Source organism: Grampus griseus (assembly GCF_964374135.1).
Source record: "Grampus griseus genome assembly, chromosome: 16".
Lineage (NCBI taxonomy): Eukaryota > Metazoa > Chordata > Mammalia > Artiodactyla > Delphinidae > Grampus > Grampus griseus.
Genome location: NC_139010.1, coordinates 72,750,276 through 72,778,215, shown reverse-complemented (window position 1 = coordinate 72,778,215; position 27,940 = coordinate 72,750,276). Strand labels below are relative to the sequence as shown.

Below are 27,940 nucleotides of genomic sequence, written 5' to 3'. Positions count from 1 at the left end.
AAGAAGAAAAAGCACACGAGTTAGTGAAGTTTTAGAGCAAAACCAAAATGAAGACACACTTGAGAGCTCCCAGTTTAATAATAATACAGTGGTGTGTCTGTCAGCTGGGGCGTGTGCAGCACGTCTGGAAGACACTCATGTTTTGGCTGATTCCTCCACAACTTCTGTGGCGAAGATGGGCTCCGGGGGCTCAGGAAGCTCACCAGCCACGGCAGCCTTTTCGGCTTCCTCATTCAAGTAGAAAAATGTGTGTTCTTCATTGAAACCTATTAAAAACAACAATAAGTTTTACTGTCTAATCCAGTGGTGCCAATTTTGACGTTCTTTGTTACATGATTTAAAGGAGATCATCTTTAGAACTGTCCAGAGGTGTCACATCACCATTAGGAAGGATTGTAGAACCACCTTAAAGTGGGCATGTCATTGTTTATACATTAACTGCAATACACTTGAGTTTGCAGTGTACCCTTAGACAACATTCTGGAACATTTGGTTTACAGCAGACTTTGGGAAGAGGCTGAGCAGCAAAGGATAAGAGGAAGATGAACTAGAGGAAAGGCTGGTACTCTGCGTGAGACAGACCATTGCCAACTAACTATTCCAAGGTAAACCACTGAGGACTTAAGACTATTCCAGTCAGGTTCCACGTGTTTCTGGGCAGGGAGAGTGTTTTAATGACTGAGCTTCTGACAAGATTTCCTACTCAATCTCTCAGTGCAGTGATTTGGTTTTCCAGTTTTTTGGTCCCCTTCATATTTATTGACCACTGCCAATGTCAGCGAAATCCTCATTAATCTGTTAATCCATTCCGGAATGCTCAGGGGCTGGCACTGTCACCAGGGAGGGGCTGGGCCTCCAGTCACTAGAGTCCTTTTTGATGCCCTGAAGCAGCTGTTTCCCTCGTGGTGAAGTCTGGCTGGAAATGTGATAGGTCACTGAAGGAACCTAAAGCTTCCACAAGTCAGGATGACAAAAAATCAGACTGATATGTAGGAACAATATAATTTCACCTATTTGAAAAAACAAGCCTTCATGTTACACACTAAACAATACAAAGTAACTTTTGACTGTTACACACTAAACAATACAAAGTAAATTTTGACTGCCCTCGCATGACTTAGAAATAGTCTCCCAATTATATCTTTGTTTTCTAGAAAACAAGGTCATTACCTATGTTAAACGTGACAAATTAATAATTACTATTTCTCTTGGTCGCTTTTAAAGAAATTCCTATTAGTCACAAAATAGTACTTCCTTGCTTTCATATTTAATAATCGGTATGTTCCACAATACATTCTATAATACATCTATCTCATTTAATAGTTTCATTTATGGTATACAAGTATGTCAGCACTGCTTAATTAACATACTTTTTTGCAGTATATCAATTCTATTTTAAAATACAAAATAGTTTTAGAATTTCAGAGACAACTATTGGTCTCTTTAAATGTCTTTGCATGCTTTGTTTTGGCTATCAGTCAGTAATATATAGAGTAAAAATGTATATTTGGGGTGTTGCTCTCCAATTAGCCAGTACATAAGGTGCTTCTACCCATGCAGATTTACAAAGTTTGATGTCGTAAATGATTGGTTCATCTCTCTTGAGACCATAGCCTTTCCAAGGTACATTAAATTAACATGCTATTTACTTGAGTAAAACGAGTTGTTGCCAAGAACCACCAGGAAAACATCCACCCTTAACTTTCCTGGGCTGTGCAGAAAAACCTTAAGTATAATTTGGACCATAACAAAAGGTAGGCTTGGAAATTCCAATCAATTAAGTCTATTGAAAAGCATCACACAGCCTATTCATCAAGATTAGGGCTAGAGTTTTAAACATTCAGGTAAATAGATAATCCATTAAGAAAACAATACACGTGGCAAATGCCATCCTAGTTTTGTCAGCACTTATTTATAGTCTTTGGATTTCCCTGCCCTCCTGCCGAGAGACTTCTATTCCCCCATCTCCCAATCTTTGTTCTCTTATTCATGGCTAAGTGAAACTAAGCAAGAAAGCAGCACATACCCAGTGTTCCATTCTGGACAAGTTCTTCCTCTATAGTAAAGAGGCGATTGTACTTAGTCACCCGTTCGCCACGAGAAAGACCTCCCAACTTGATAAACCGGACACCAAGTCCAACGGCCTAAAGAGGTGAGGGAACAGCTTATTTTAAATGGAGTCATATTTTGCTAAACTAAAAACAGTTCTTTAGGGAGAAAGGACACTGCCCCTGTGTGCTGTTTTGTTTTTGCTCTCATTAAATTAATTTCTCATTTTGTTACATGAGTAAAGTGGCCTGCTTGTAAGCTGAAAGTGTCAAAGGTAGAGAGATAGTGTGACTGTACATCAGATGCTCTACTAGTCATGTAAGCATGCTGATTTTTATCTAAGAGCGTTCTGGCCTTCCTTACTTCATTTTAGGAGGTAAGATTGCACGTGCACACCCCAGCCATTTAAGTGTGCTCATCATTTTACCAGGACTTCAATTTTTCTTCTTTTTAAAAGTTCAAAGATTAGCTCTCTGGGAGGAAGCAAGTCTGTTTCATAAAAGGTTACATGACTTTCTCTGCCACAGACCGCCTTTCTCTGAAATACCAATTCGGGATAAAAGCAGTGTCTTGGCAATTCTGCAATTGACCGGTTTTCAGCACTTACCAAATCGACAAGGCTGTCATCAGACGACTCTCCTTCTGCACTTCCAAAGACAGCGATGTGCTTCTTACCTATGAGCAGAGGAATTCTTTTCAGTTTTAGATCGTATGGAAACAATCATCAAATATATGAGCCTCTGGGATCAAAATTTAAAATTTGCCAGAGATTTAAAACTGCGAAGAGTCAATTATTTGACCACCTGAGAATTCTAACCCAAACGTTTGCATTTTTACTACCCTGATTTTATTTGTTTACCCCTTTGCAGTAGTTTAGATGATAAATACTAAATGAATGCCATGTTTCATCAAATTTAACATACCATAAATTGTAAGAGGCACCATTATTACCACTGTAGAGGGAAAATGCTCAAATTAGACTGATGCATTTCTAAGCTGTAAGACACAATTCAAGGTCAATCATGTTCAATGTGCATCTTTGAGTCAAAATATACAGTAAGTGCAAGGCCATCATATGCCGAAATAATGGATTTCACAATTCATGTAAAATTTTATTCAAAGGAATCTGTCGTTCTGAATGTTAACTTATTAGGAAAGCAGTGCTGATAGTATTTAATCAATCACTTGAAGATCTCAAAACCCCTTAAAATTTGCACAGTCTACAAGACTGCAAAGCCGAAGTTCTTCCTATGGTGACAGAGTTGTGTCTTACAGGCAGGAGTTACAGCAGCTATCTGGAGTGGATGACAGAATGGCTGCTTGAGAGGTAGGCCCAGGAGGAAAGACCAGGCCTTGGGGCATTCCATCCACCACCTGCACGCCACCCTGTCTGGGCCGTAGACCAGGGCAGCCTGCATGCTAAGGGACTACAGGCATTTCATTCCATCCTCTGGCACCAGCCCAGGCCCTTGGCTGCCAGGCTCGCTCTGAGTCCTGCTCCAGGTCTGAGACCAGCCTGCTGCCTAGTTCCTGAGACCCACTCACGATATGCATGTTTCAGGCCCTGTGCATAAGTGAACAAAACTCCCATGAACTCCTGGGAGTTTACAGTCTAGTGGAGGATACCAGACGTTAAATAGCCTACAAGTAATTGTGAACAGTACTATAATTGAAAATATAGGATAAGAAAGGTTCAGAGCAACCAGTGAGGGGTGGGGGAAGTCAGGGAAGGCATGTAGACCTGAAGAGGTTTCATTTAAGGAAAAAGACCTGAAGGAATAGCTAGCCAACTAAATGGTACAGGGCAAAGCATTCTAGGCCGAAGGAACAGCATGTTCAAAGACCTCAAGGCTGTAAAAAGTTTGAAACTTTTGAGGAGTTGAAAAAAAGCCATTGTGGGCTAGTGATTGAAAAAAAAATCACTGTGGTGTCTTGTGAAGCTGAGAGAGCTGTGGCCTCAGCCACCTGTTTGCAGTAGCCCTCCCTGAAGGGGAGCGCCCCCGGGCAGGGCTGTTACTGGAACATTATGAAGTGAATCAGTAGTAAGCTGCGTTTTGTTTTCCAGTACCGAATCACTCACAAATGGTTGGGGTGTTTTTTTCTTCCAAGATTTATTCCATGCTTTTTATTAACTGATATACTGCATATTTAAGTTCATTATGAGTCTTTCAGAGCTATACTTTTACTCACTGTCAATAAGATTGGTCATTTCCACCAAGTCGGACATCGTAGTTTGATTTGTGTGTTTTACGATCAGCCCGCTGCATCTGAGGATGCCGACGTTCCCATCCTCTAGAAGTTTAGAGATGCTTTTGGATGCGGTGCCTGCAATTATGTAACACTTGGAGCCAAGAGCATTGTAGGTGCTGTCCCACTGTTCAGAGTCCTGGGTAAATATTTAAGAACTGATCATTACAACGTAGGGGACATCACCACAAAACGACAGGAATCATACAGCACGTAATCAGTTACACACCTTTCTGAGACACACAAAACAGGGGTGGGGGGCTTGGTTTGTTTGCATCTGCGGCTTCATGTTGCCCATACCACAGCCACACAAATTAACAAGCTTCATGGAACAGAAACTTAGAGTGATTAAATTTGAGCTTGAAGATCTAGTGAATAAAATGTTAATACACATTAAATGCTATTCTCCACATTAATTCTGATGTCGTTCAAGCACAGGCTCTTCCTACCCACTGTGTTATCCATGATGCTGCTGAAGACTGGCTGGTTAGGAGATTTTAGTGTTATTTCTGGTAAAAAGGAAACTGAAGGAAATGAGCCTGCGGGGATGTAGACCCTCATTCCCAACACCCTTATTTTTTATTGGTGAGACCACCAAATGAAATGCTCATTATTTAAATAGTAATATACAGTCTTCCCAGCCATTGTACCAGATTTCAACCTGTCCCATTAGAACAGACCATGCAGGTACATCTTATCGCATTAAAAAGAGCTGTGGCCAGAGCCTTGGGACAAGAAGCAGAAGATAGGTCTGGCAAGATTAAAGAACTAGGCTCAGCATCTTCCACAAGTGCTGGGGTGTAGCACAGTCTGTGAAAGGAAAGATGGGACTGAGAGAGCCTGGGGCTCCAGTAAGATCCAGCATTCTCTTTGTCCCTCAAATTTAAATAGGTGAGTTGTCTCAAAGAGGGTACCTGCTCACTATATCTAATGGTTCTCAAATTCATAAAATCAAGAATGTAAGTTTTGAAGTTTAAGTGGGTTAGGAAGAGAGAGTTCTATGGCACATAAACAACCCTGCATTAGTGTGAAAAAATGCATTAGGTGCATTAGTGTGAATAAATCAGAAACCTCAATATCTCACACCTTTTAAAAATATGGCTTTGTAACTTCTGTGCATGCATAGTAACTGGATTTAGGTTTAAAAAACATTTGGCCTAGTTGAAGTCCTGTTTCCATGAGCACTTGGAAATGATATGTGATTAACCTATTGAAACACCCGCTAGCACATTGGGCTCGCCTGCCATCAGTTAGGCTGCTTGTAAATACCCAGGTATTCCTGAAGTGCTGGGAGATACTTGTTTCATTCCATAGACAGGCACACTCCTGTGTGTTTCTGCTATTCATTTGCTTAGTAAGTGCCTTTTCTCAAAAATGCCAAAATAAAGCAACTCAGCCCCAGCCCAAATTACAACACATTTCAAATCTACAGATCCAAAAGAAATACTTTATTCTGTTTTATTATAAAATTCAAGTTGAATCCTGTTACCTCCTTCCTGAAAGGATCAATTAAGGCAATAATTGAAGGGAACTTGTTGATCAGCTCCACATACAGGTCAACCATCTCAGCTGCATTTTTGTAGGTTCCCATCATCACTTCATACTTTCCTTTACTCTGATAAGTATAAGGAAGATATTAAAGGATAAATGATGAATTCTGCAAACATTAAAGATGTGATTCAAATTCATTTTCATTCATTTCACATAAAAGACTGCAAACAGATTATTTCCAGGCCACATTCACCTGAGAAATCTATGCATTTTACTTTAAATATATGTTAAATGTCAACCTGGGAAAATCAAGTCAGCATTCCTCTGGATGCCCCATAGATTTCCCACTGACTTCAGATGAAGCCTTCTGCACAAAAAAAACGAGTAAAGAGTAGGAGGGGAGTGATTTCTTATTTAAGTTTTGTAACGTGGTGCCAGATACTGCTTGGATAGATGGGCAATAACATAAATTCATAAACAGAATAGCAATGCAGACCTGCCTACTCACTAGAAATACCATCGTTCAGCTCACAGTGAATGAATAGCTTGTTTACTGTAAATATTCTAAAATTTGAAAGCGGGGCTAAGCTTTTGAGATACTAACAACCAACATGAAATGTAAAGAGGTTTACATGAAGGCAAGCATGCAAGTTCTAGTAGTAACAATATTGTTTTGAAAGTGGAGTTCTAGTGCAACCCATTCATTTGAAGTCTAGAACACCCCCAAGTCATTAAGCATAGGAGTAAACAAAGCTGGAGGATCTAGTGTAGTCTCTGTAAACACAGCACCCTTATGTCCAGTCCAAGTCTGTATCCAGGGATGGCACCTGGGATACTTAGGTACTGGGAGGGAGGTGGAATGGACCAGAATGGCTCTTTGATTTATTAATGCCTTCCTGTTGCTGCTAATAGAATGGATTCCATTGGAATTAAGCAGGCTCCTAATAAGTCCATCATTGAAAAGATTCTATGCGTCTTTTCACATAAAATATAGCAGCAAGAACTCTCAGTTTCTATACTGCAAAACATATGCAATCCTATCTTGTCAGAGAGGAAGTGATAATGATTTTGAACTAACACTGTAAGAATTATCTGATATCAAGCTAAAGCATTTTACTGAATATAAGCAATAAATACCCATTCTAGTTAACACTAGCAGTCAGTATTTTCATAGTTCTTGGTATACGTTGCTGATGAAAACATGCAATTATTTCTCTTACTGGTATGCCTAGGAACCAATGATTATGTGAAGAATACGAAATTACATTAAATATTCCTTTATGCGCTTAGTTTCTTTAGGAAAGTAAAAACTTTTAAAAGTCAGCTGAAACTTAGTTTTCTTATATACTATTCAAGATTTCCTTTGAAGTTAAAAGAATCACAAATTAAAGTGGAATCGTATTTGGTCATGTGCCCTGAATTTGACATTAATTACTATTATTAATTATTCTCCAAAAACTTCAATAACTTAGAAATACTTTTATATTTAAAATTTGAGAGAGGGCAGACAGCAGAAGCAAGAAGAACTATAATCCTGCAGCCTGTGGAACAAAAACCACATTCATAGAAACATAGACAAGATGAAAAGGCAGAGGGCTATGTACCAGATGAAGGAACAAGATAAAACCCCTGAAAAACAACTAAATGAAGTGGAGATATGCTTTCCAGAAAAAGAATTCAGAATAATGATAGTGAAGATGATCCAGGACCTCAGAAAAAGAATGGAGGCAAAGATCGAGAGGATGCAAGAAATGTTTAACAAAGACCTAGAAGAATTAAAGAACAAACAGAGATGAACACTACAATAACTGAAATGAAAAATACACTAGAAGGAATCAATAGCAGAATAACTGAGGCAGAAGAACGGATAAGTGACCTGGAAGACAGAATGGTGGAATTCACTGCTGCAGAACAGAATAAAGAAAAAAGAATGAAAAGAAATGAAGACACCCTAAGAGACCTCTGGGACAACATTAAACACCATTCACGTTATAGGGGTCCCAGAAGGAGAAGAGAGAGAAGAGACCTGAGAAAATATTTGAAGAGATTATAGTCAAAAACTTCCCTAACATGGGAAAGGAAATAGCCACCCAAGTCCAGGAAGCACAGAGAGTCCCAGGCAGGATAAACCCAAGGAGAAACATGCCGAGACACATAGTAATCAAATTGGCAAAAATTAAAGACAAAGAAAAACTACTGAAAGCAACAGGAGAAAAATGACAAATAACATACAAGGGAACTCCCATCAGGTTAACAGATGATTTCTCAGCAGAAACTCTACAAGCCAGAAGAGAGTGGCATGACATATTTAAAGTGATGAAAGGGAAGAACCTACAACCAAGATTACTCTACCCGGCAAGGATCTCATTCAGATTCAATGGAGACATCAAAAGCTTTACAGACAAGCAAACGCTAAGAGACTTCAGCACCACCAAACCAGCTCTACACTAAATACTAAAGGAACTTCTCTAAGTGGGAAACACAAGAGAAGAAAAGGACCTACAAAAACAAACCCATTACAATTAAGAAAATGGTAATAGGAACATACATAACGATAATTACCTTAAACGTGAATGGATTAAATGCTCCAACCAAAAGACACAGGCTTGCTGAATGGATACAAAAACACGACCCAGGGCTTCCCTGGTGACGCAGTGGTTGAGGGCCCGCCTGCTGATGTGGGGGGATGCGGGTTCATGCCCCGGTCCGGGGGGACCCACATGCCGTGGAGAGGCTGGGCCCGTGAGCCATGGCCACTGAGCCTGTGCGTCTGGAGCCTGTGCTCTGCAACAGGAGAAGCCGCAACAGTGAGAGGCCCGTGTACCGCAAAAAAAAAAAACAAAACAAAACCCATATATATGCTGTCTACAAGAGACCCACTTCAGACCTAGGGACACATACAGACTGAAAGTGAGGGGATGGAAAAAGATATTCCATGCAAATGGAAATCAAAAGAAAGCTGGAGCAGCAATACTCATATCAGATAAAATAGACTTTAAAGAATGTTACAAGAGACAAGGAAGGACACTACATAATGATCAAGGGATCAATCCAAGAAGAAGATATGACAATTATAACTATAGATGCACCCAACATAGGAGCACCTCAATACATAAGGCAACTGCTAACAGCTATAAAAGAGGAAATCAACAGAAACACAATAATTGTGGGGGACTTTAACACCTCACTTACACCAATGGACAGATCATCCAAACAGAAAATTAATAAGGAAACAAGCTTTAAATGACACAATAGACCAGATAGATTTCATTGATATTTTTAGGACATTCCATCCAAAAAATGCAGATAACACTTTCTTCTCAAGTGCGCACAGAACATTCTCCAGGATAGATCACATCTTGGGTCACAAATCAAGCCTCAGTAAATTTAAGAAAACTAAAATCATATCAAGCATCTTTTTTGACCACAATGCTATGAGATTAGAAATCAGTTACAGGGAAAAAAATGTAAAAAACACAAACACATGGAGGCTAAACAGTACGTTACTAAATAACCAAGAGATCACTGAAGAAATCAAAGAGGAAATCAAAAAATACCTAGAGACAAATGACAACAAAAACACAATGATCCAAAACCTATGGGATGCAGCAAAAGCAGTTCTAAGAGGGAAGTTTATAGCAATACAAGCCAACCTCAAGAAACAACAAAAATCTCAAATAAACAATCTAACCTTACACCTAAGGGAACTAGAGAAAGAAGAACAAACAAAACCCAAAGTTAGCAGAAGGAAAGAAATCATAAAGATCAGAGCAGAAATAAAAGAAATAGAAACAAAGAAAACAATAGCAAAGATCAATAAAACTAAAAGCTGGTTCTTTAAGAAGATAAACAAAATTGATAACCCATTAGCCAGACTTATCAAGAAAAAAAGGAAGAGGACTCAAATCAATAAAATTAGAAGTGAAAAAGGAGAAGTTACAACAGAAACCGCAGAAATACAAAGCATCCTAAGAGACTACTGCAAGCAAGTCTATGCCAATAAAATGGACAACCTGGAAGAAATGGACGAATTCTTAGAAAGGTATAACCTTCCAAGACTGAACCAGGAAGAAACAGAAAATATGAACAGACCAATCACAAGTAATGAAATTGAAACTGTGATTAAAAATCTTGCAACAAACAAAAGCCCAGGACCAGATGGCTTCACAGGTGAATTCTATCAAACATTTAGAGAAGAACTAACACCCATTCTTCTCAAACTCTTCCCAAAAATTGCAGAGTAAGGAACCCTCTCAAACTCATTCTATGAGGCCACCATCACCCTGATACCAAAACCAGACAAAGATACTACAAAAAAAGAAAATTACAGATCAATATCACTGATGAATATAGATGCAAAAATCCTCAACAAAATACTAGCAAACAGAATCCAACAACACATTAAAAGGATCATACACCATGATCAAGTGGAATTTATCCCAGGGATGCAAGGATTCTTCAATATACGCAAATCAATCAATGTGATACACCATATTAACAAATTGAAGAATAAAAACCATATGATCATCTCAATAGATGCAGAAAAAGCTTTCGACAAAATTCAACACCCATTTATGATAAAAACTCTCCAGAAAGTGGGCATAGAGGGAACTTACCTCAACATAATAAAGGCCATGTATGACAAACCCACAGCAAACATCATTCTCAATGGTGAAAAACTGAAAGCATTTCCTCTAAGATCAGGAATGAGACAAGGATGTCCACTCTCACCACTATTATTCAACATAGCTTTGGAAGTCCTAGCCACGGCAATCAGAGAAGAAAAAGAAATAAAAGGAATACACATTGGAAAAGAAGAAGTAAAACTGTCACTGTTTGCAGATGACATGATACTATACATAGAGAATCGTAAAGAGGCCACCAGAAAACTACTAGAGCTAATCAATGAATTTGGTAAAGTTGCAGGATACAAAATTAATGCACAGAAATCTCTTGCATTCCTATACACTGATGAAAAATCTGAAAGAGAAATTAAGGAAACACTCCCATTTTCCATTGCAACAAAAAGAATAAAATACCTAGGAATAAACCTTCCTAGGGAAACAAAAGACCTGTATGCAGAAAACTATAACACACTGATGAAGGATATTAAAGATGATACAAACAAACAGATGGAGAGATATACCATGTTCTTGGATTGGAAGAAGCAATATTGTGAAAATGACTATACTACCCAAAGCAATCTACAGATTCAATGCAATCCCTATCAAATTACCAATGTCATTTTTTACAGAACTAGAACAAAAAAATCTTAAAATCTGTATGGAGACACAAAAGACCCTGAATAGCCAAAGCAGTCTTGAGGGAAAAAAAACAGAGCTGGAGGAATCAGACTCCCTGACTTCAAACTATACTACAAAGCTACAGTAATCAAGACAGCATGATACTGGCACAAAAATAGAAATAGAGATCAATGGAACAGGATAGAAAGCCCAGAGATAAACCCACGCACCTATGGTCAACTAATCTATGACAAAGGAGGAAAGGATATACAATTGGGAAAAGACAGTCTCTTCAATAAGTGGTGCTGGGGCAACTGGACAGCTACATGCAAAAGAATGAAATTAGAACACTCCCTAACACCATACACAAAAATAAACTCAAAATGGATTAGAAACCTAAATGTAAGGCTGGGCACTATAAAACTCTCAGAGGAAAACATAGGAAGAACACTCTTTGACATAAATCACAGCAAGATCTTTTTTTTTTTTTTTTTTAACGCGGGCCTCTCACTGTTGTGGCCTCTCCGTTGCGGAGCACAGGCTCCAGATGCACAGGCTCAGTGGCCATGGCTCACGGGCCCAGCCGCTCTGTGACATGTGGGATCTTCCCGGACTGGGGCACAAACCCGTGTCCCCTGCATCGGCAGGCGGACTCTCAACCACTGTGCCACCAGGGAAGCCCAGCAAGATCTTTGATCCACCTCCTAGAGAAATGGAAATAAAACCAAAAATAAACAAATGGGACCTAATGAAACTTAAAAGCTTTTGCAAAGAAAAGGAAACTACAAACACGACGAAAAGACAACACTCAGAATGGGAGAAAATATTTGCAAACAAATCAACAGACAAAGGATTAATCTCCAAAATATATAAACACCTCATGCAGCTCAATATTAAAAAAACAAACAACCCAATCCAAAATGGGCAGAAAAGCTAAATAGACATTTCTCCAAAGAAGACATACAGATGGCCAAGAATCACATGAAAAGCTGGTCAACATCACTAATTATTAGAGAATGCAAATCAAAACTACAATGAGGTATCACCTCACACCAGTTAGAATGGGCATCATCAGAAAATCTACAAACAACAAATGCTGGAGAAGGTGTGGAGAAAAGGGAACCCTCTTGCATTATTGGTGGGAATGTAAATTGGTACAGCCACTATGGAGAACAGTATGGAGGTTCCTTAAAAAACTAAAAATAGAATTACCATATGATCCAGCAATCCCACTACTGGGCATATACCCAGAGAAAACCATAATTCAAAAAGACACATGCAGGGCTTCCCTGTTGGCGCAGTGGTTGAGAGTCCGCCTGCCGATACAGGGGACACGGGTTCGTGCCCCGGTCTGGGAAGATCCCACATGCCACAGAGCGGCTGGGCCCGTGAGCCACGGCCGCTGAGCCTGCGCGTCCAGAGCCTGTGCTCCGCAACGGGAGAGGCCACAGCAGTGAGAGGCCCGCGTATCGCAAAAAAAAAAAAGAGACATGCACCCCAATGTTCACTTCAGCACTATTTACAATAGCCAGGTCACGGAAGCAACCTAAATGCCCATCGACAGATGAATGGATAAAGAAGATGTGGTAAATATATACAATGGAATATTACTCAGCCATAAAAAGCAACGAAATTGGGTCATTTGTAGAGATGTGGATGGACCTAGAGTCTGTCATACTGAGTGAAGTAAGTCAGAAAGAGAAAAACAAATATCGTATATTAACACATATATGTGGAATCTAGAAAAATGGTACAGATGAACCAGTTTTCAAGGCGGAAATAGAGACACAGATGTCGAGAAGAAATGTATGGACACCAAGGGGGGAAAAATGGCGGGGTGGTGGTAGTGTGATGAATTAGGAGATTGGGATTGACATGTATACACTAATATGTACAAAATAGGTAACTGATAAGAACCTGCTGTATAAAAAAATAAATAAAATAAAATTCAAAAAAAAAAAGTGAATCACCAGCAGAAACTCGAAGAACCACATGTCTAGAAGGGCTTATCAAGTCATAGTTACAACTGAGCCACTTTTTATGCTTGACCAATTCAGCATTCACCAACCAAATGAATGTACTCTGCAGAACATACCAGTTTGTTAAATTATTTTTAATAGTTCTCATGATTTCAATGTAAGCAATCCATTTTAGACATTTTTATTACAGAATTTCTATATATAATTATGGTGACATTTCTGTTAATTTTTAAAGTTATATGGTTATGTTATTGTCTGGTCATTAGTTAACTTACCTTTCTCAACTCCAGTATATTTGGACCCCTCCCATGGTACTAACTTAAAAAGTAGGATTTCTTTGGAAATACGTACAGATAGGCTCTTCTTTTGAGTGCTAATTTAAAAACAATGAGACTGCAACAAAAAGTAAATGTTCTGGAGTGGAAACTTACATAGTCCATCAGTTCATGTGCAGCACAGTTGATGGCTAGGTGGAGATTCGTTCCCATTTCTAGCCCCAGGTTCGCACAGATTCCTTGTATTAGGAGCAGTGGCTGCTCTATGGTGTCATAATTAATGGTTAAACAGCCAAGATGGGACATCTTGCCGGTGATCTGCTGCTTCAGGATCAAGAAAATCATGCACGTAAATAGAGCACATTAAGGTTCTTGGGGCTTCCAGTGGCTGGCAATTTGTAACAGACACAGCTCTCCAAACACGGGGTCCTCTGATTCTCGATTAATCCTGCCCCTAGTTCCCACTCATCTCTGCATATTTTCGGGCAGATGATTGTCCTGCAGTACCTGGGAATAATTTTCTTACTCCCACGGTTTTCAAGTTTGACCTAGGAATACACTTTGCTCTCTTTAGTTGCCCATGTTATTATCTCTTTATTGGCTCTATCATTGTACACAGGCTCACCTGAGCCATAACCACCAGGTTGGTGACTCTACAGGCTGTCCCTGTAAATGTCTGTCCTGCCTGTCCCTTCTTCCTCCAAACCTGCTCTTTCCTATGTTCCATTTTCCTTTAGAAGATTATAAGTGTTAAAACTTAAAAATTTAACTCTCCTTCAGGAAAAGTTTTATTTTAAAAGGGATTGAAGACTTCAGCTAAAAGGATGTAGCACTGAGGATGCATTGCAGTGGAAGAAGATTTGAGGACCCAAATGAGCTCAGGGGAAAGGCAGCCATAGGCTTCGATTGCAAGGTCAGCCTTGACGTGCCCTCATCATAAATTGTCACTATGCAATTTTAACGTAAGTTGAAGCAGTATCACTAAGGGGTGTGTGTGTGTGTGTGTGTGTGTGTGTGTGTGTGTACACCAGTCTCAAGAGCAAACATGAAAGTAGGTATAAATATCCTATTTTTACTGATGATAGTACTCGTTAAGTATAAGAACCATCCAACATTTTTAATGTCAGTGAGAGGAACCTTTTATTTGGCAAAGGAATAGTTGGGGAAATTTTTGTGTGTCAGTTAAGGAGTTTCATTACGGAGTCTTCAAAACTATGAAAGCATCACTTATTTGGTGCTTACTAAATGCCAGGTACCATTCTAAACACTTTACATAAAGTAAATACATTTACTCCTTACATCAATCCCATGAAGCAGGTACCATTATTATCCCTATTTAAGAGAGAGTTGAGTAACTCTCTCTTGGAACAGATTTTAATCCAGGTAGTTGAGCCTCTAGTAGTCCATGCCTCTAATTCTGGTATGGCTGCCTCTCTAGAATCTATCATCTATCCTGTTTCTAATGGTGGGGAGGTGGGGGGAGTAGTAAAGCTGATCTCAGGAAGGGCTGATCTTGGTCTAAGTTTCTCAGAATACATCAGACAACCTGCTGGAATGAAGGGAACAGAGCTGAGATTTGCTACTTGTTCACCAGCCCCTGCCTCTCTTGCAAGGTCCAGTTCTAGTATACACACCTGTCAAGGATTTTACTTACTGCTGTATCTGTTCACACATTTCTCTTCTCTCTCCCAAGTTTAAAGAGGAACTTAACTTTTTATCTCCACCAAGTCCTCTCCTTCCTTTACTAGTCCTTCTTGCTGATGACTTCAACGAACCCTGAAGTCCCTGACATCCAGGTAGTGATTGCAGGGTTATCAGAGCAAATATCACACATGTGAGCAACCCTCATCCATTTGCATTATCTTCGGGGTTCTTGTTGGTTGTTCTAACTATATTGCTGAAAGTCAGGCATATAACAGGTGTATCTGTCAGAGCGCCCACAGTCACCAAAGTGATGGACTGATCAAGTGCAGCTGGCTGAGGTCTGCAGCCCATTTTCACCAGGCTTGTTTGCCTGACCCTCCTGGCAAAATCTGAGCTCTGGCAATGGTTCATCTGAAATGGTGCCTCAGTGCTTTTGGGGGACCAGATGAAGGAATTGCTATCTTTTTGTGCCTTTTCTTTCTTTCTTTGGTAGTATTAAAATTAAAAGCCAAAACATCCTATATGCCTCTGAGCTAGTATTCAGAGAGATTCATCTTCCCCAGCACTTCACCTAGAGGGTTTCCCATGTAATCCTATTAGTCATAAGAGCCTCTCCAAGCCCTCTGAGATTTCACTTGGCCAGACAACTGCAAGCAGTGATGGCTTGGCAGCCTGTTGCCAGAGAGGTGGGGGCAGAATTATATTCCAGCTCTGGGGGTTGCCTGGTTTAGTCCCCTTGAAGCAGTATCACCGTGTGATTTCCATTTTTTGTTAGACCAGTCCTGGAGCAAAATGACTGGGAGAGGGAAAGGGGCAGGGAATATAGAAATGAACTGTCATACAGAAGCATGGTAAACAAATACATTTACTTACTTGACCTCTTTTGCCTCCATTTTGACTTTTTCTTGTCTCTGGTTTTGGAGGAGGGGACTGAGAGACAGAAGATAAAGACATATCACTCGGGATTTTCAGACACGTCTGTGGCAGCAAGCAGAGCTGCAGGTCCTCTGGCCTGCCCACTGCTCTGGGGTTGAGCCAGTCTCTCTCACACACACACACACACACACACACACACACACACACACACACACACACACACACACACACACACACACACACACACACACACACACACACACACACACACACACACACACACACACACACACGGATGATGCCAGCCACACTTTAATTTCATAAACCTCAAACTGTTTCTCAAAATCAGGCACATGTTCCCTTTAGTTCATCCTTACATTCTGCCTCCAGTCACATGTATGAGGTATGGATATACATGTTCATGCATTTCTACTTATATAAGTAATTATTCACTCATCATGTCCTGACTCCTGCTGTGTGCAGGAACTCTTTTTTTACAGGAGGATGTTAAGTCCCCTCCTTGTCCTTAAGGAATAACCACACTGTGGCATTTGCTTTTAAAGGCCCGACATATTGTTTTAAATATTCTCACAGAACAAACACTTTCTCTGGCAGGATGGGTTTGACTTTTGGAAGCAGCCCATGGTCATTAAATCTGGTGAATCTGGTGTGTGTAATGTCATCTGACATTAAAAGCAAAGATAATTACCAAAGAGAAGCTTCCATAGTTTGGGGTATTGGTGGCATGCTGTAACAAGGATTTAACCTGTTAAAGGATGCACTTTAATGCCCGGCATTCATTGGCTGTATAAGCTGGGGCATGTTTGTCAAGAAGCAACATGGTTCACACACACACTCCAGTATATGCAAATACAGAAGTTATCCTGCATCTTTTCACTATCTTTTCACCCATAAAACAGTTGTCTTCCTGAAAAGCACCCCGACAACTGGCTCCAGGCTGGTGCTTAAAGCAATTCTGATCAACTGTAGGGCTTGGGCCCCCACCACCCTCCCCCATCACATATTCTGTGCTGGCAAGATAGCACTGGAGCCAAAGTTCCTTTATGTCGTACTGAGATTATATCTCAGCCCCCATCCTGCTGGGGAAGGAGCTAGTGCTTCCTAATCATGTAGCTTAAAAGCCTCACACTAAATAAATATTGGGTCCTGGATTGGATCCTGGAACAGAGGAAGGACATTAGTGGAAAAACCAGTGAAATTCACATAAAGTCTGAAGTTTAGTTATTAGTAATGTAGCATGTTGATTTCTTAGTTTTGACCAATACGCTATGGTAATGTAACCTGTTAACCTTGGGGGAAACTGGGTGAGGGGTAGTTGGGAACTCTCTGCACTATCTCTGCAACTTCTCTATAAATGCAGTATTATTCTAAAATAAAAGACAAGGATTGGGTCCCTCAGCCCTGCCACATCATTGTGCATTACCCCAGCTAGAATATGACGGAACAACCCACTGACTCATACAGTCGCCCCTCATCCTGCCTCTGTGACTTTCCCCCTCAAGGGCTGCTCAGCCAAGGGTGCTTGTTTGCCCAACACCAGGATTCTAAGCAGGCACAAGTGACTGCGCCTTAACCATTATACCAAACTGCCTCTCGCTAATCCTAGGGGCCAGATCCTTTCTTTCTTTGCAAATCCAAAGGGATGATCTTAGCGTAGGGCCAGCTGCCTCAGAAATCAAAAGAAGATTGTTAAGTTCCATTAGAAACTGGACCCATAGGCAATGAGGGAATGTATAAGCTTGGCTCATATGGGAAACCCAAAGAAAATTAATATGCTTTCATATCTGTAACAACAATATTGATTTTGTTGCATAATGAACTATAATTTGGTTACTAGAAGGTATATAAGCATCAGTTATTAGATTCCATAGATTCTCTTTACATACCATTTCAATTGCTTGGTTAATGTGTTTCTGAATTTCCAGAAGCATGTCCACACCCTGTAAGTAGAATAACCGTGATCTTCCACAACTGCAGTCTAGAATTTTAAACATAAAAACTTATACCACACATGGCTATTTCTAACTTAGAAAATCTGTAGGGTCCCTGATAATGGCATCCTGGTTAGTGAATTACATATGGCCTACAAAATCAGAAGATCAGATGTTAATCTTCAACCCTCAATCTTTATTTGGTTGAAAATGAATGAGAGGTTTTTCTTCCTCATTATCCTCTCTTCATTGTTCAGAACTGATTGGTTCGGTTGGTTGGATCAAGTTAACTTCATTCTCTTTCATGGTCTCCTGACCAACCTTCTTGCCATACATGTCACAGGTCATCAAGGGATTCTGCATGATAGTGTTTGAATTAGTATAAATCCACTGTCACTTAGAAAGTAGAAAAATGTATTCTGATGATGGTGGGATCTGCATATGGAGACAGATGAAGAATGGCAGGCCAAATGCTCTGGTACCTAAACAGCAGATATTAACTGAAGGAAACCTGGCGCCAGGATCTGAACGTGATCTGACAGATGGTGAGCCAGATATCAATCCTAGTCTTCCAAAATTGATAGAAGTGGGTAATGACTATTCTCCTTAAAAAAGGATTCTTTATCATAAAGAAATTATCTTGAGATTTAAACAAATGATTGTCACTAGCTTCGATAAAATATCAGTCAATAGACTACCAGAGGGGATGGAGCTTCCCGTACTTTTCCTGTAAACATCCACTATAGGACACGAATGTTTAGTTCTCCCGAATGCCTAATTGGTAGAATAATTCATGAAGATTTAAAAAGGCGTATTGACTCATTCATGCCACTGAAGAACAATGAGACACTAACAAACCTCTGAGTAGTAAAGATGCCACTTAGGATTCCTTCATTCCATATTCCATAAACATGCACTAAACCTCTCTTACGTGCCGGGCAATCTGCTAGGCCCTGCAGTTCCTACTTAACAGAAGGGCTGCTATGAAAGTGCCACCTTCCTCTCGTCGCAGCCATAGTGCATAGACTAGTAAATTAAAAAATCTCAGTTGCCCCAAAGAATATCCTTCCAGCACTATCAAGGCCTGCAAAATCACTTGCCCGTGGCTTCTCTGTGAGCCACGAGCATGAGTCACTGTTGTGATGAGCTGGAGATCCAAGGTGGTCTAAATTTGGTTCTCTTGCGTTTGAGGTCTTGTTTTTGTCCCACTTCCCTAATTTCCTAATTTTTTTTTTCTCATTTTATATTTAATTCCTTTTCCCTTGGTGTCATAAGCCTTAGGAACATACACTAAAAACTCATTGATGATGAAGGTTTTTTTTTTTTTTAAGAAAAGGTAGTTTGAGATAATGTAAGGTACTTGTTTAGCTGTTAGTCCAGGATGGGGTATACCAATCACTTCTTTCATTAAATTCAGCTTGCCAGGTGATGACTTCCCACAGCTGACCAGAGATACCATCAGGAGAGGTATAGTTAGCTTTGCCGGCTGCTCCTGAAAAAGGGGAAAAGCAAGGGGAAATGAGCAACATGGTTCATTCATCTCGAGATACTCATGGGTCCTTGTAAAGGAATGTAATGGGCACTAACCTGGTGGTGCTTCAGCAGTGCAATATTTAAGTATAGAGGATTACTGCCCAGCACGGCACTGGTTTTGGCAACAGCCAGTGACACAGCTCCTATGGCCATGCTGCCACAGAGTATGGGTTCAACAGGTTCTGGGGGTATAATTGGTTTTTCTGTAAGAGTATCCTTCCTCCCTGAAGAAAAAAATATTGATAAAAGATTGCTTTCTAGAAAGTTTGACTATGATAAAACTATATATATATTTTAATGCTTTACTTATAGATGTGAAGGCCCAGCATAAAGAAGGGTTGAAAGCTGAGGCTGGCAAGAAAATATTCACCACTTCAACCCCTGAGAAGTTTCTGTCTGACCCTAATGCTCAAATAATCCTTAGCCATGGATTTTGCGTAAGAAATTTTAGAACATTCAGTATTAAATCCTTCAACAGTCTTGTGGGGCAGATATTGTTATCTCACCTAAACGGGGGCTTAGGTTCAAAGACTTGCCCAATACCTAACAGAAAGTGAATAGAGAGAGGATTTGGATGGTCTTTGAATTCCAAATCCTGTTTTCCTATGTTCCACCATCGCTCTTGCATACCCAGCTTCGTGTTGAATATCTCATGTGAATATCTAACTACGTATCTTGCTTGCCCACCCCAAACGGATGCCCTTTTCTATGAGGACTTCCTTCCAGATCTAACCATCCACCCAGAATCCTCACCCATCTTTCACTCTCACATATTCTCAGCCACCCTGTCTGATCAGGTACCACAATGTCCATAATAAATCTCTAGTTTTCCTCCTGTCCTCTCCTTCCCCACAGCTACTGACCTGAGTCAGGTAGGTAAAACAAGTGGAATAAGATGTGTGAGCACCCAGCACATATTAAATGTTTAGCAAATTACTGTCCCCTCCTACTTCTTCCCTTCTTATGTTCCGAGTTCTATCAGTCAAAAGAAACCACCAAATGAACACCTATTGGCAGTCTCTGCCTATGATTCAGTAGTGGTCATCCCCATCCTCCAGGAGAAGATTGGTCTAACAGGATTCTTCTGCCTTGGGCAACTCTCCTCCCCTCTCTGGTCCTTAGTATCTAAATCTATGAAATAAGAGACCTTGGCTTCACGATCTCTTTGGTCCGTGCTTCTTGCGCTTTCTTATTTAATGGAACCCACACTTACCTGGCGTTTAGTTTGTTCCCGGCATTGTGCTAGGCGCTGGCAGTGCTAAATTGGATGAGGCGTGACTCATGTCCTCCAGGAGCATGTTGTAGTTGGACAGACACACTAATCACTGTTACAACAGCTCTGGCACCAGCTCCAGAATTAACATACTGGAGGAGCTGAGGTTAGCCATATGTTGGAAGGCATGGAACAAAGGGCCACGATAAATTTAAGATTATTTGTCTTAAAATAGCAAGGTCTTCCAAAAATAAGTTTCATTACTATATTACCTATGACTGAGGAAATGTTGGTTCTCCATATCAAAGGGTATCATTAATCTTTAAAATAGGGAGTGGCTTTCTGAGGAGCTAATGGGAATTCTGAGGAGCAGTTAAAGGTCTCCAGGCCACCCTCCCCTTCCCTGCCTTGGGCATTGCCACTGTTCAGTGCACTCTGTTTACTAAGTGTTCACCTCTGGGTAAGAAATATTTTTATCTTACAAATAAAAATGGAGGGTGGGGTGGGGGAAAACCGTGCCCACCTCACATAGTAGCTTTAAGCAAGGAAGTGGCGTGGAGGATGGATGGTACCTGGTGGGACTCCAACCTAGGTCTGCAGCAGAGAGATTTGAACTTGGAAAGGCAGTCCAAGTTTCAGCCTTTCTTCCTCCACATTTGTTACTAATGGTTCTGCAGGATGATAAGCCACCGACCTTGCTTTTGTCCTTTTTTTTTGGCTGGAGGTGGAGGAGGCAGTGGTGGTGTTAGAGGTGAAGGTGTAGGCACTGTGGAGTCTTCCAGGCTCTTTTCCAATTCTTTTCTCTCCTTATCTTCTTGTACTTTACTTTCAAAGAATGTCCTTAATGGTAAGAAAGTACAACTTTACAATGAGATTTTGAGAAATATCACTAGTAATTTTGGTCATGTCTCAGTGCCGACCCCAAGATGTTTCAGTAGCTAGCTCTGCTTTTTAAGCTACTTTAGAACAAATCAGCTTCAATCTCCAAGACTAAAAAATGATGCTGTTATAAAACTATGTTCAAGAACTGCAAATCATTTTGGCCTGGAAATAAATGTTTAAAGATTTTAGGTGCTCATTTTTAAAATTATCTGAGCCCTGTTTGTTATTTTTTAATGTAAAATTTGAAGATATAATTTGATTAAGGGCTATTGGATTTTCTTTTTGAATAAATGACCATCAGACTAAAAATGAGGCAAGAACAGACAGTGAAATATGTAGCACTATGTGCAGGACTTCCTTTTCTTTCTTTCTTTTCTTTACTTTTTTTCTTTTCTTTTTGAAGTGGGTGCTTAAAATGAACAATTAAGAAAACTGTTGGGAAATCCAGCTTAGGTGCATCTATGAAAAATATCAGCTCCCCGGAATAAACAGAGGCTAAAACCTTCCACAGAGAAAACAACAATAACAGGCCAAAAAAAAAAAAAAGACATGGGAATCAGATTTGCGTCAGATGCCAATGGGGCAGTGCCTTTAAAGTGCTGAGAGAAATTGATTTCAAATGAGAACTCTATACTCAGCTAAACTGTAAACCACAAAGGGAAAGTACTGACATTTCCACACATGTAAGAACTCAAAAAATTTACATCCCAAATACCCTTTTCTCATCCTTACTTTTAAAGGTTGGAATCCGGTAATTTAAGAAAGAGGACGACATGGGATCCAGGAAACAGGAGAACAATGAAGGGATGTCTTATGGCATCTCTTTAGTAGGCCTAAAGAGGAACCAGTCAAGATGGAAGATTTGGGAGGGAAAACTCCAGGAAAAAAAGGAATGTAACAGAATAGAAGGTATGACTGAGAGCTTGGGAAAAAAGAAGGATGTGTTAATAGCAAATAACACCCTGGAAAAATGGTACAGATGAACCGGTTTGCAGGGCAGAAATAGAGACACAGATGTAGAGAACAAATGTATGGAACACCAAGGGGGGAAAGTAGTGGGGCGGGTGGTGTGATGAATTGGGAGATTGGGATTGACATGTATACATTAATATGTATAAAACAGATAACTAATAAGAACCTGCTATATAAAAAAATAAAATTCAAAAATTAAAAAAAAGATTACCTAAAAAAAAATAGCAAATAACACACACACACAAAGGACTAAGTGGAATAGCATTCAAAAACTGTAAGGCAACCAAAAACTATTCAAACAAGTTTTTTATAAGGTCATGATCCAACTCTGAGGCAAACTAAAATGTGAAGTTATGCACAATTAAGCAAGTGTTGAAGCTTAGAGAAAGAGAATCCAGTTGACCTTCTTTGGCCAAGAGGGTTGTGGCGTTGGACCCACACAAAAGGAAAAGTAACTAAGCCACACTTGGTTAGGCACTGAACAGTGCTCACATAGCCCTAGTAAACAGTTCCTTGGTTTTCACATTTTAGAGTCAACCTATGGGCAAAACCTGGAAGACTTGGTTGTGTCTGGAGGTCAGAACATAAGCATCGCCCACTGGGCTATATAAAAGGATAAGAGAGGCTCATGGACGAGGGGGGCATGTGAGGAGGTGGGGAGGGGGAAAGGAGGACGTCCGGATTCTTAATCCTTTTCCTGAGAAACTTTTCACTGAATCCTAGGAAAGCTCTATGCATAAAAGAGGCCAAAAGGCCTTATGTAGCCTTACAAAGTAAAATTTTAATAACAGGGTTTTCAGAAGAAAAACGACATTTTATGCTAAATTTTGCTGCTTTAGCATATGCTTCTTAATTGACTTCCTGATCGTACCCTATAGATATGACAGACCCATTTCATTGGCAGGTGAAATGGAAAGAGAAGAGGTACATAGTTATACCGGACACTTACATTTCAAAGTGCGAAATTTACCTGAGCACCTGATCCACCTCAGCCTGGTTGGAAGGAGCTAAGCCCTGAAGCTCCTCGGTGATGGTTTCGTTGACCCACCGCACCGCAGTGCTGACGGCATCTGACCTTTCTAATTCCTCTGCTTCAGCTAGCTCGGGTAAAGCGTTCTCATGGACTTCGAAGTGAGTTGAGATCACCACAGAACATATATTCTGAAAACAATATAAACGTGTTCTACATTTTCCCTACCTTTCACAGGAAATAGGAAATTGAATGTATCTAGCTTTTAAGGTACATGATATTTTATCACCAATTTCAAAGAGAAAATGAGAATCTATAATTTTCTTTGAGATATTTTTATAGCTACTGAAACACGATGGAACCCAACTTGAAGGAACGTTTAAAATTATTAACTTGTTAAAATACCCTTCTAAAAACCCTACATTGAACTTCATTTTTATCACTACCTCTCTAAAAAATAGCAAAAAGGAGACAAATTTAATCATAATTATTTTCATTTATGAAAATGAAATTTTCTTTCTGTAGATCGGTCTATATATCTGTAAATCTATATATAAATACATGAATCTATAACCCTATCTGCAGATTTATAGAATTCATGACATTAATAATGTCAGAGTTTTTAAAACTATTTTTGCCCCATTTCCTTTCTCCATCTTGGATCATCTTCAGGTTAGCGAGTCATGTCTGTACCAGTAGTCCACATAACCTAATAAACCATCATGGAAGACTGTATGATTCATGCTTTGTTTTCATAACTACCTACAAATGGTGCGTGTATTTCACACATACTGAATTTCAAAACGTTAATTTTCCATAATTTAGACAATACATGCTCATAAATGCAGTGGAGCCAGGACATAGTGAAGAACACATTTAAGCTGCCTCCTACCTTGGGAAAATTTTGAATGGTGCAGAATATTTCCACTTGTAGTGTTGGAAGCCCCAGTCCATCCAGCACATTTTTCCCCACGACTTTGCATATGGTGGGAGGCTTTGCAAGTTTAGAAAAGCAGTTTGCCTTCAACACACACACAAAAAAAACACAAAAATCACAATACCACATCTAATTTATCTTTAAAAGGTCATTCACATTTACTCTAGTTTCTACTAAACGTCTCCTTGAATGCCCTCCTCGTTCTGGGATTAGTCTAGCAGCTCTGCGGGAACGTTCAGAGATTTGGATTTAGCCTCTGGTACGTGGGGCAGTTTGCTTTTTGAACTCTCAGCAGAAACTCGCCAACGTGTCTTTATTTAAAGGTCTCGTGTCACTCTTTAGTGGGCCCTAACCTATCCTTCTGTCCAAATACCGAAGTCAATTGGTCTCTAGAATACTGTGATGCATTCAAACCTAAAAAACCTTAAGTGGGTCTATTTTCATTCCTCCCAACAAGGCACCGGATATTTTAATGGTGAAGACTTATGCAGAGGCTGTATTTCACTTACCATCAGATCATGCGTAGAACTACATGTTCAGAGAGGATTGTTGGAACCTCAGTAACAGCAGGTTCATTGATGTGGAAGAGCAGAAGTCATTTGGAAGTGATCCAAGAAAGAGACGGAAGAAGGAGAATGAAGCTGAGGGAGAAAGTCCACTCAAGGAGCCTGAGTAAAAGGATTCAGTACGGTGTCCCTACGCAGAGGGGCGGAAGCTGGGAGAGAAGGAAGAGGGGCGAGTGAAGGCCCACCCTCCTCACCCCCTTTATCACCAGACAGTATTCACTCTTCATTTGCATTTAGCAGACCAGGCCTCTTATCTTTCACTTCAAAATCCAGTGACCTCAACCTACATAACAGGTCATTCATGCCCATCAGCAGTGTGCCAGCACCAAGGCGGCGGCAGAACTAAAGCCAAAGCCAACTTTCACGCTGTCCATGCATTTGAAGGATGATGGTTTGTATATTACAGAGTAAGTACCTAAATGAAGTCAGATAGAATCGGGAGAAGAAAAATACGATCTAGCTTATACTTTGTGAGTTCAGTTCAACAAGCAATGAGCACCTACAATGTACCGCATATTGTGTTAGGAGGAGAATGGAACTAACTTTTAAAAAATGCTTAGGATGTACCTTGAAGGAGTGACTTTGTCTTGTTTATCACTGTATCACACCACAATGCCTGGCATATTAAGGATTCCATAAATTAAATCCTGTATAAATTCATAAATGTCAGACACGAACCTTGGGCACATTTGTATACACTATGTCAGTAAATTCTCAAACTCTCAATCATAAGTTTTATGCAATAGTAATATTGCTGTTGCCCACAGGGATCTTTCCCATCCCTGAATTCCTCTGATATGTAAGAGAAGCATAGAAGAAATGGCATTTGACCTGGACACCGGAGGTTGTGTAGTATTTCAACAGGCAGACGAGGGAGAAACTGAGGGCAGGTACTTCAGGTAGAGGGAATAGGATAAGTGAAGGGGAAGGAATTGGGAAACTTCACGCCGTAGGGGGAAGTCAGTGCGCCTGTGCGGAGGAGCGGTGGGGGAGGGGCAGGGGAGTTGAGCCTGTTACCGAGGTAGCCGGGCGAGTACTGAGTCACACACTGTAACGTGTTTGATCTTACTCAGCATGCAAGGGGGAACCACAGGAAGTTTCTGAGCAAAAGAATGATGGTCAGATTTGGGATTAGGAACATTGCTCTGGCAGCACTGTTGGGGATGGACTTGATAGAGGGGGAGACTAGGTGAGAATAAGGATGGCCCAAACCAGGGCAGGGCCTGGGAAGACAAAAAGGAGGTTGCCTTTATGCCAATCCAATTCCTGAACATCCTTCAAAGCCCAAGCCAAAACTCTCAGATGCTACAGCCCACAGGGATCTTCCCCACCCCTGAATTCCTATAACAGGCACACAGTGATCTATTCCTCAGTCTAGCACACAATCCTATATCACCCTGTTACTCCAGTTATCTTATGTATCGGTGGCTTTTGTCCCTAACTGAGGTATAAACTCCCAGAGAGCTGTGCAAACCAAAGACTTGGCTACCTAATAGGCTGGGAAAAGCATTCCACTGGGGACAAGAGTCCAAGTTTCCAGTCTTACCTTTTGCACTAAGTAGCGGTGAGACAAGGGCTTGGTGTCTTTGTAAAATGAGGAAGTCGTTAACTTTCAAGAATTCCTCTAGCAAGAGACAGTGGAAAGATAATGGAATTGGGAGTTGCATTCACTCATTCATCCCACAAATAGTTCTTGACTGTCCACTATGTACTACGCACTCTACTAGGTACTAGGGAAACAGACCGGGTTTGATTTCTCACTGTCATTCACTGTGTCCCTTGGGAAAATCATTTAAATTCACTGGGCCACAGTTCTTTATTTGTAAACAGGAATCATAACGTTTACCTCACCGTGGTCCTAAGGATGAAGTGATATCACATAAAGCACATAGCACAAGGTGCATCGATAAACACCTCCCCCCTTGCCCCTCCTCCAGTTTGATGTATAGGCCAGGACCGAGAAAAATAAACATTCGTAGAACATCTCCTATATTAACTGCATCTACAAGATGTGGTTTTGAACCCTGTAAACACATCATGCTTCTTCACAGCATTTAAATACTCTGCTTGGTGTTGGCATATTGCCTCACCATAGTGCAAATTCCTACCAGTCCCAACCATGATGCCTTCCAGAAGGTGGGTGTTGGTTAGTACTTATGGATCTGGAAGTGAGAAAACGCTTGCCTTTGTTTCAACTGCCCACTGCTTAAGGCTAAGATGTGTGCCAGATTGGTGCGCTGGGCACAGGGCTTAGGAGGGGTATATGAAAAGGCCGCCGCTCTCCACAGGAGCTCACAAGCTGCCCAGGGAGGATTTCAGTACATGCAGGGGACGCTACAAGGACGCTTAGTCCTTGGACGATTAGTCCTGGGCAAAGTGGGCAAGACTCTGATCTAAATTTTAAGTCTAGGTGCGAGCTGGTCAGGTGGGACGGGCATCCAGGACGGGAAGGGCGCACAAGTCAAGGAGCGGACATTTGAAATCGACTGAAACTTGGCAACGATGGGAGCCTGCTGAGTATGAGGCCCCGGGGTAGGGTGAGGCTAAGCTGTAGCGAATACCGAGGTGTTCGTCCCGTGGTCAAAAGGAGGCCGCTGAAGGTTGGTAAACTGAGCTACGAGGTATTAAGGTCTGTGATTAAAAAGTCAACTGGCAACCGTGGCAGGCCCGCCCAGAGGTAGCGAGGATGCCTGCCAGGTCCTGAGCTGTCGCCTAGAGTCCTCATTCCTCTAGCAGCTTCCAGTCCACCACTTTCTCGAGATTCCTTCACCCAGACTTCCGCCCTGCTTCTTCCCTTCAGGGTCGCGGCTCCGCGCAACTACAGCCCCCGACCCCGCGGCGGCGGCGCGCGTGCGCGACTCTGTGGCGCAGGCGCACGGCGTTGCCGCAGCGCGGGGCGTGGGGAGAGGGGCTGGAGAGGAGAGGGTTCTTGTCCCAGGTCCCTACCAGGTGCCCGTAGACATCGGCAGGCTGGAGGTAGAAGGTGGAGTTGAGCAGCTCTTCCAGCCTGCGCGGAACGTCGTTCTCCCGGTAGTACTCCATCGCCTGCTGCTTCAGCTTCTGCAGCTCCCTAGTGGTCCCACAGCTGCGGCCGCCGCCTTCTTCCCCCAT

General features: G+C 41.0%; 1 protein-coding gene across 1 annotated transcript; it reads right to left on the bottom strand.

Annotated features, from left to right (window-relative positions):
* Positions 1-135: 135 nt before the first annotated feature.
* ENO4 (enolase 4) lies at positions 136-27,940 on the bottom strand (the record flags this gene model as incomplete). The annotated part of the gene is made up of 14 exons (XM_082673475.1): positions 136-266; positions 2,027-2,144; positions 2,657-2,724; positions 4,240-4,435; positions 5,786-5,911; positions 13,441-13,608; positions 15,802-15,858; positions 17,712-17,765; positions 19,117-19,248; positions 19,344-19,509; positions 21,193-21,342; positions 23,327-23,517; positions 24,219-24,347; positions 27,776-27,940. The coding sequence occupies 14 exons, from the start codon at positions 27,938-27,940 to the stop codon at positions 136-138; spliced, it is 1,851 nt and encodes a 616-aa protein (XP_082529601.1).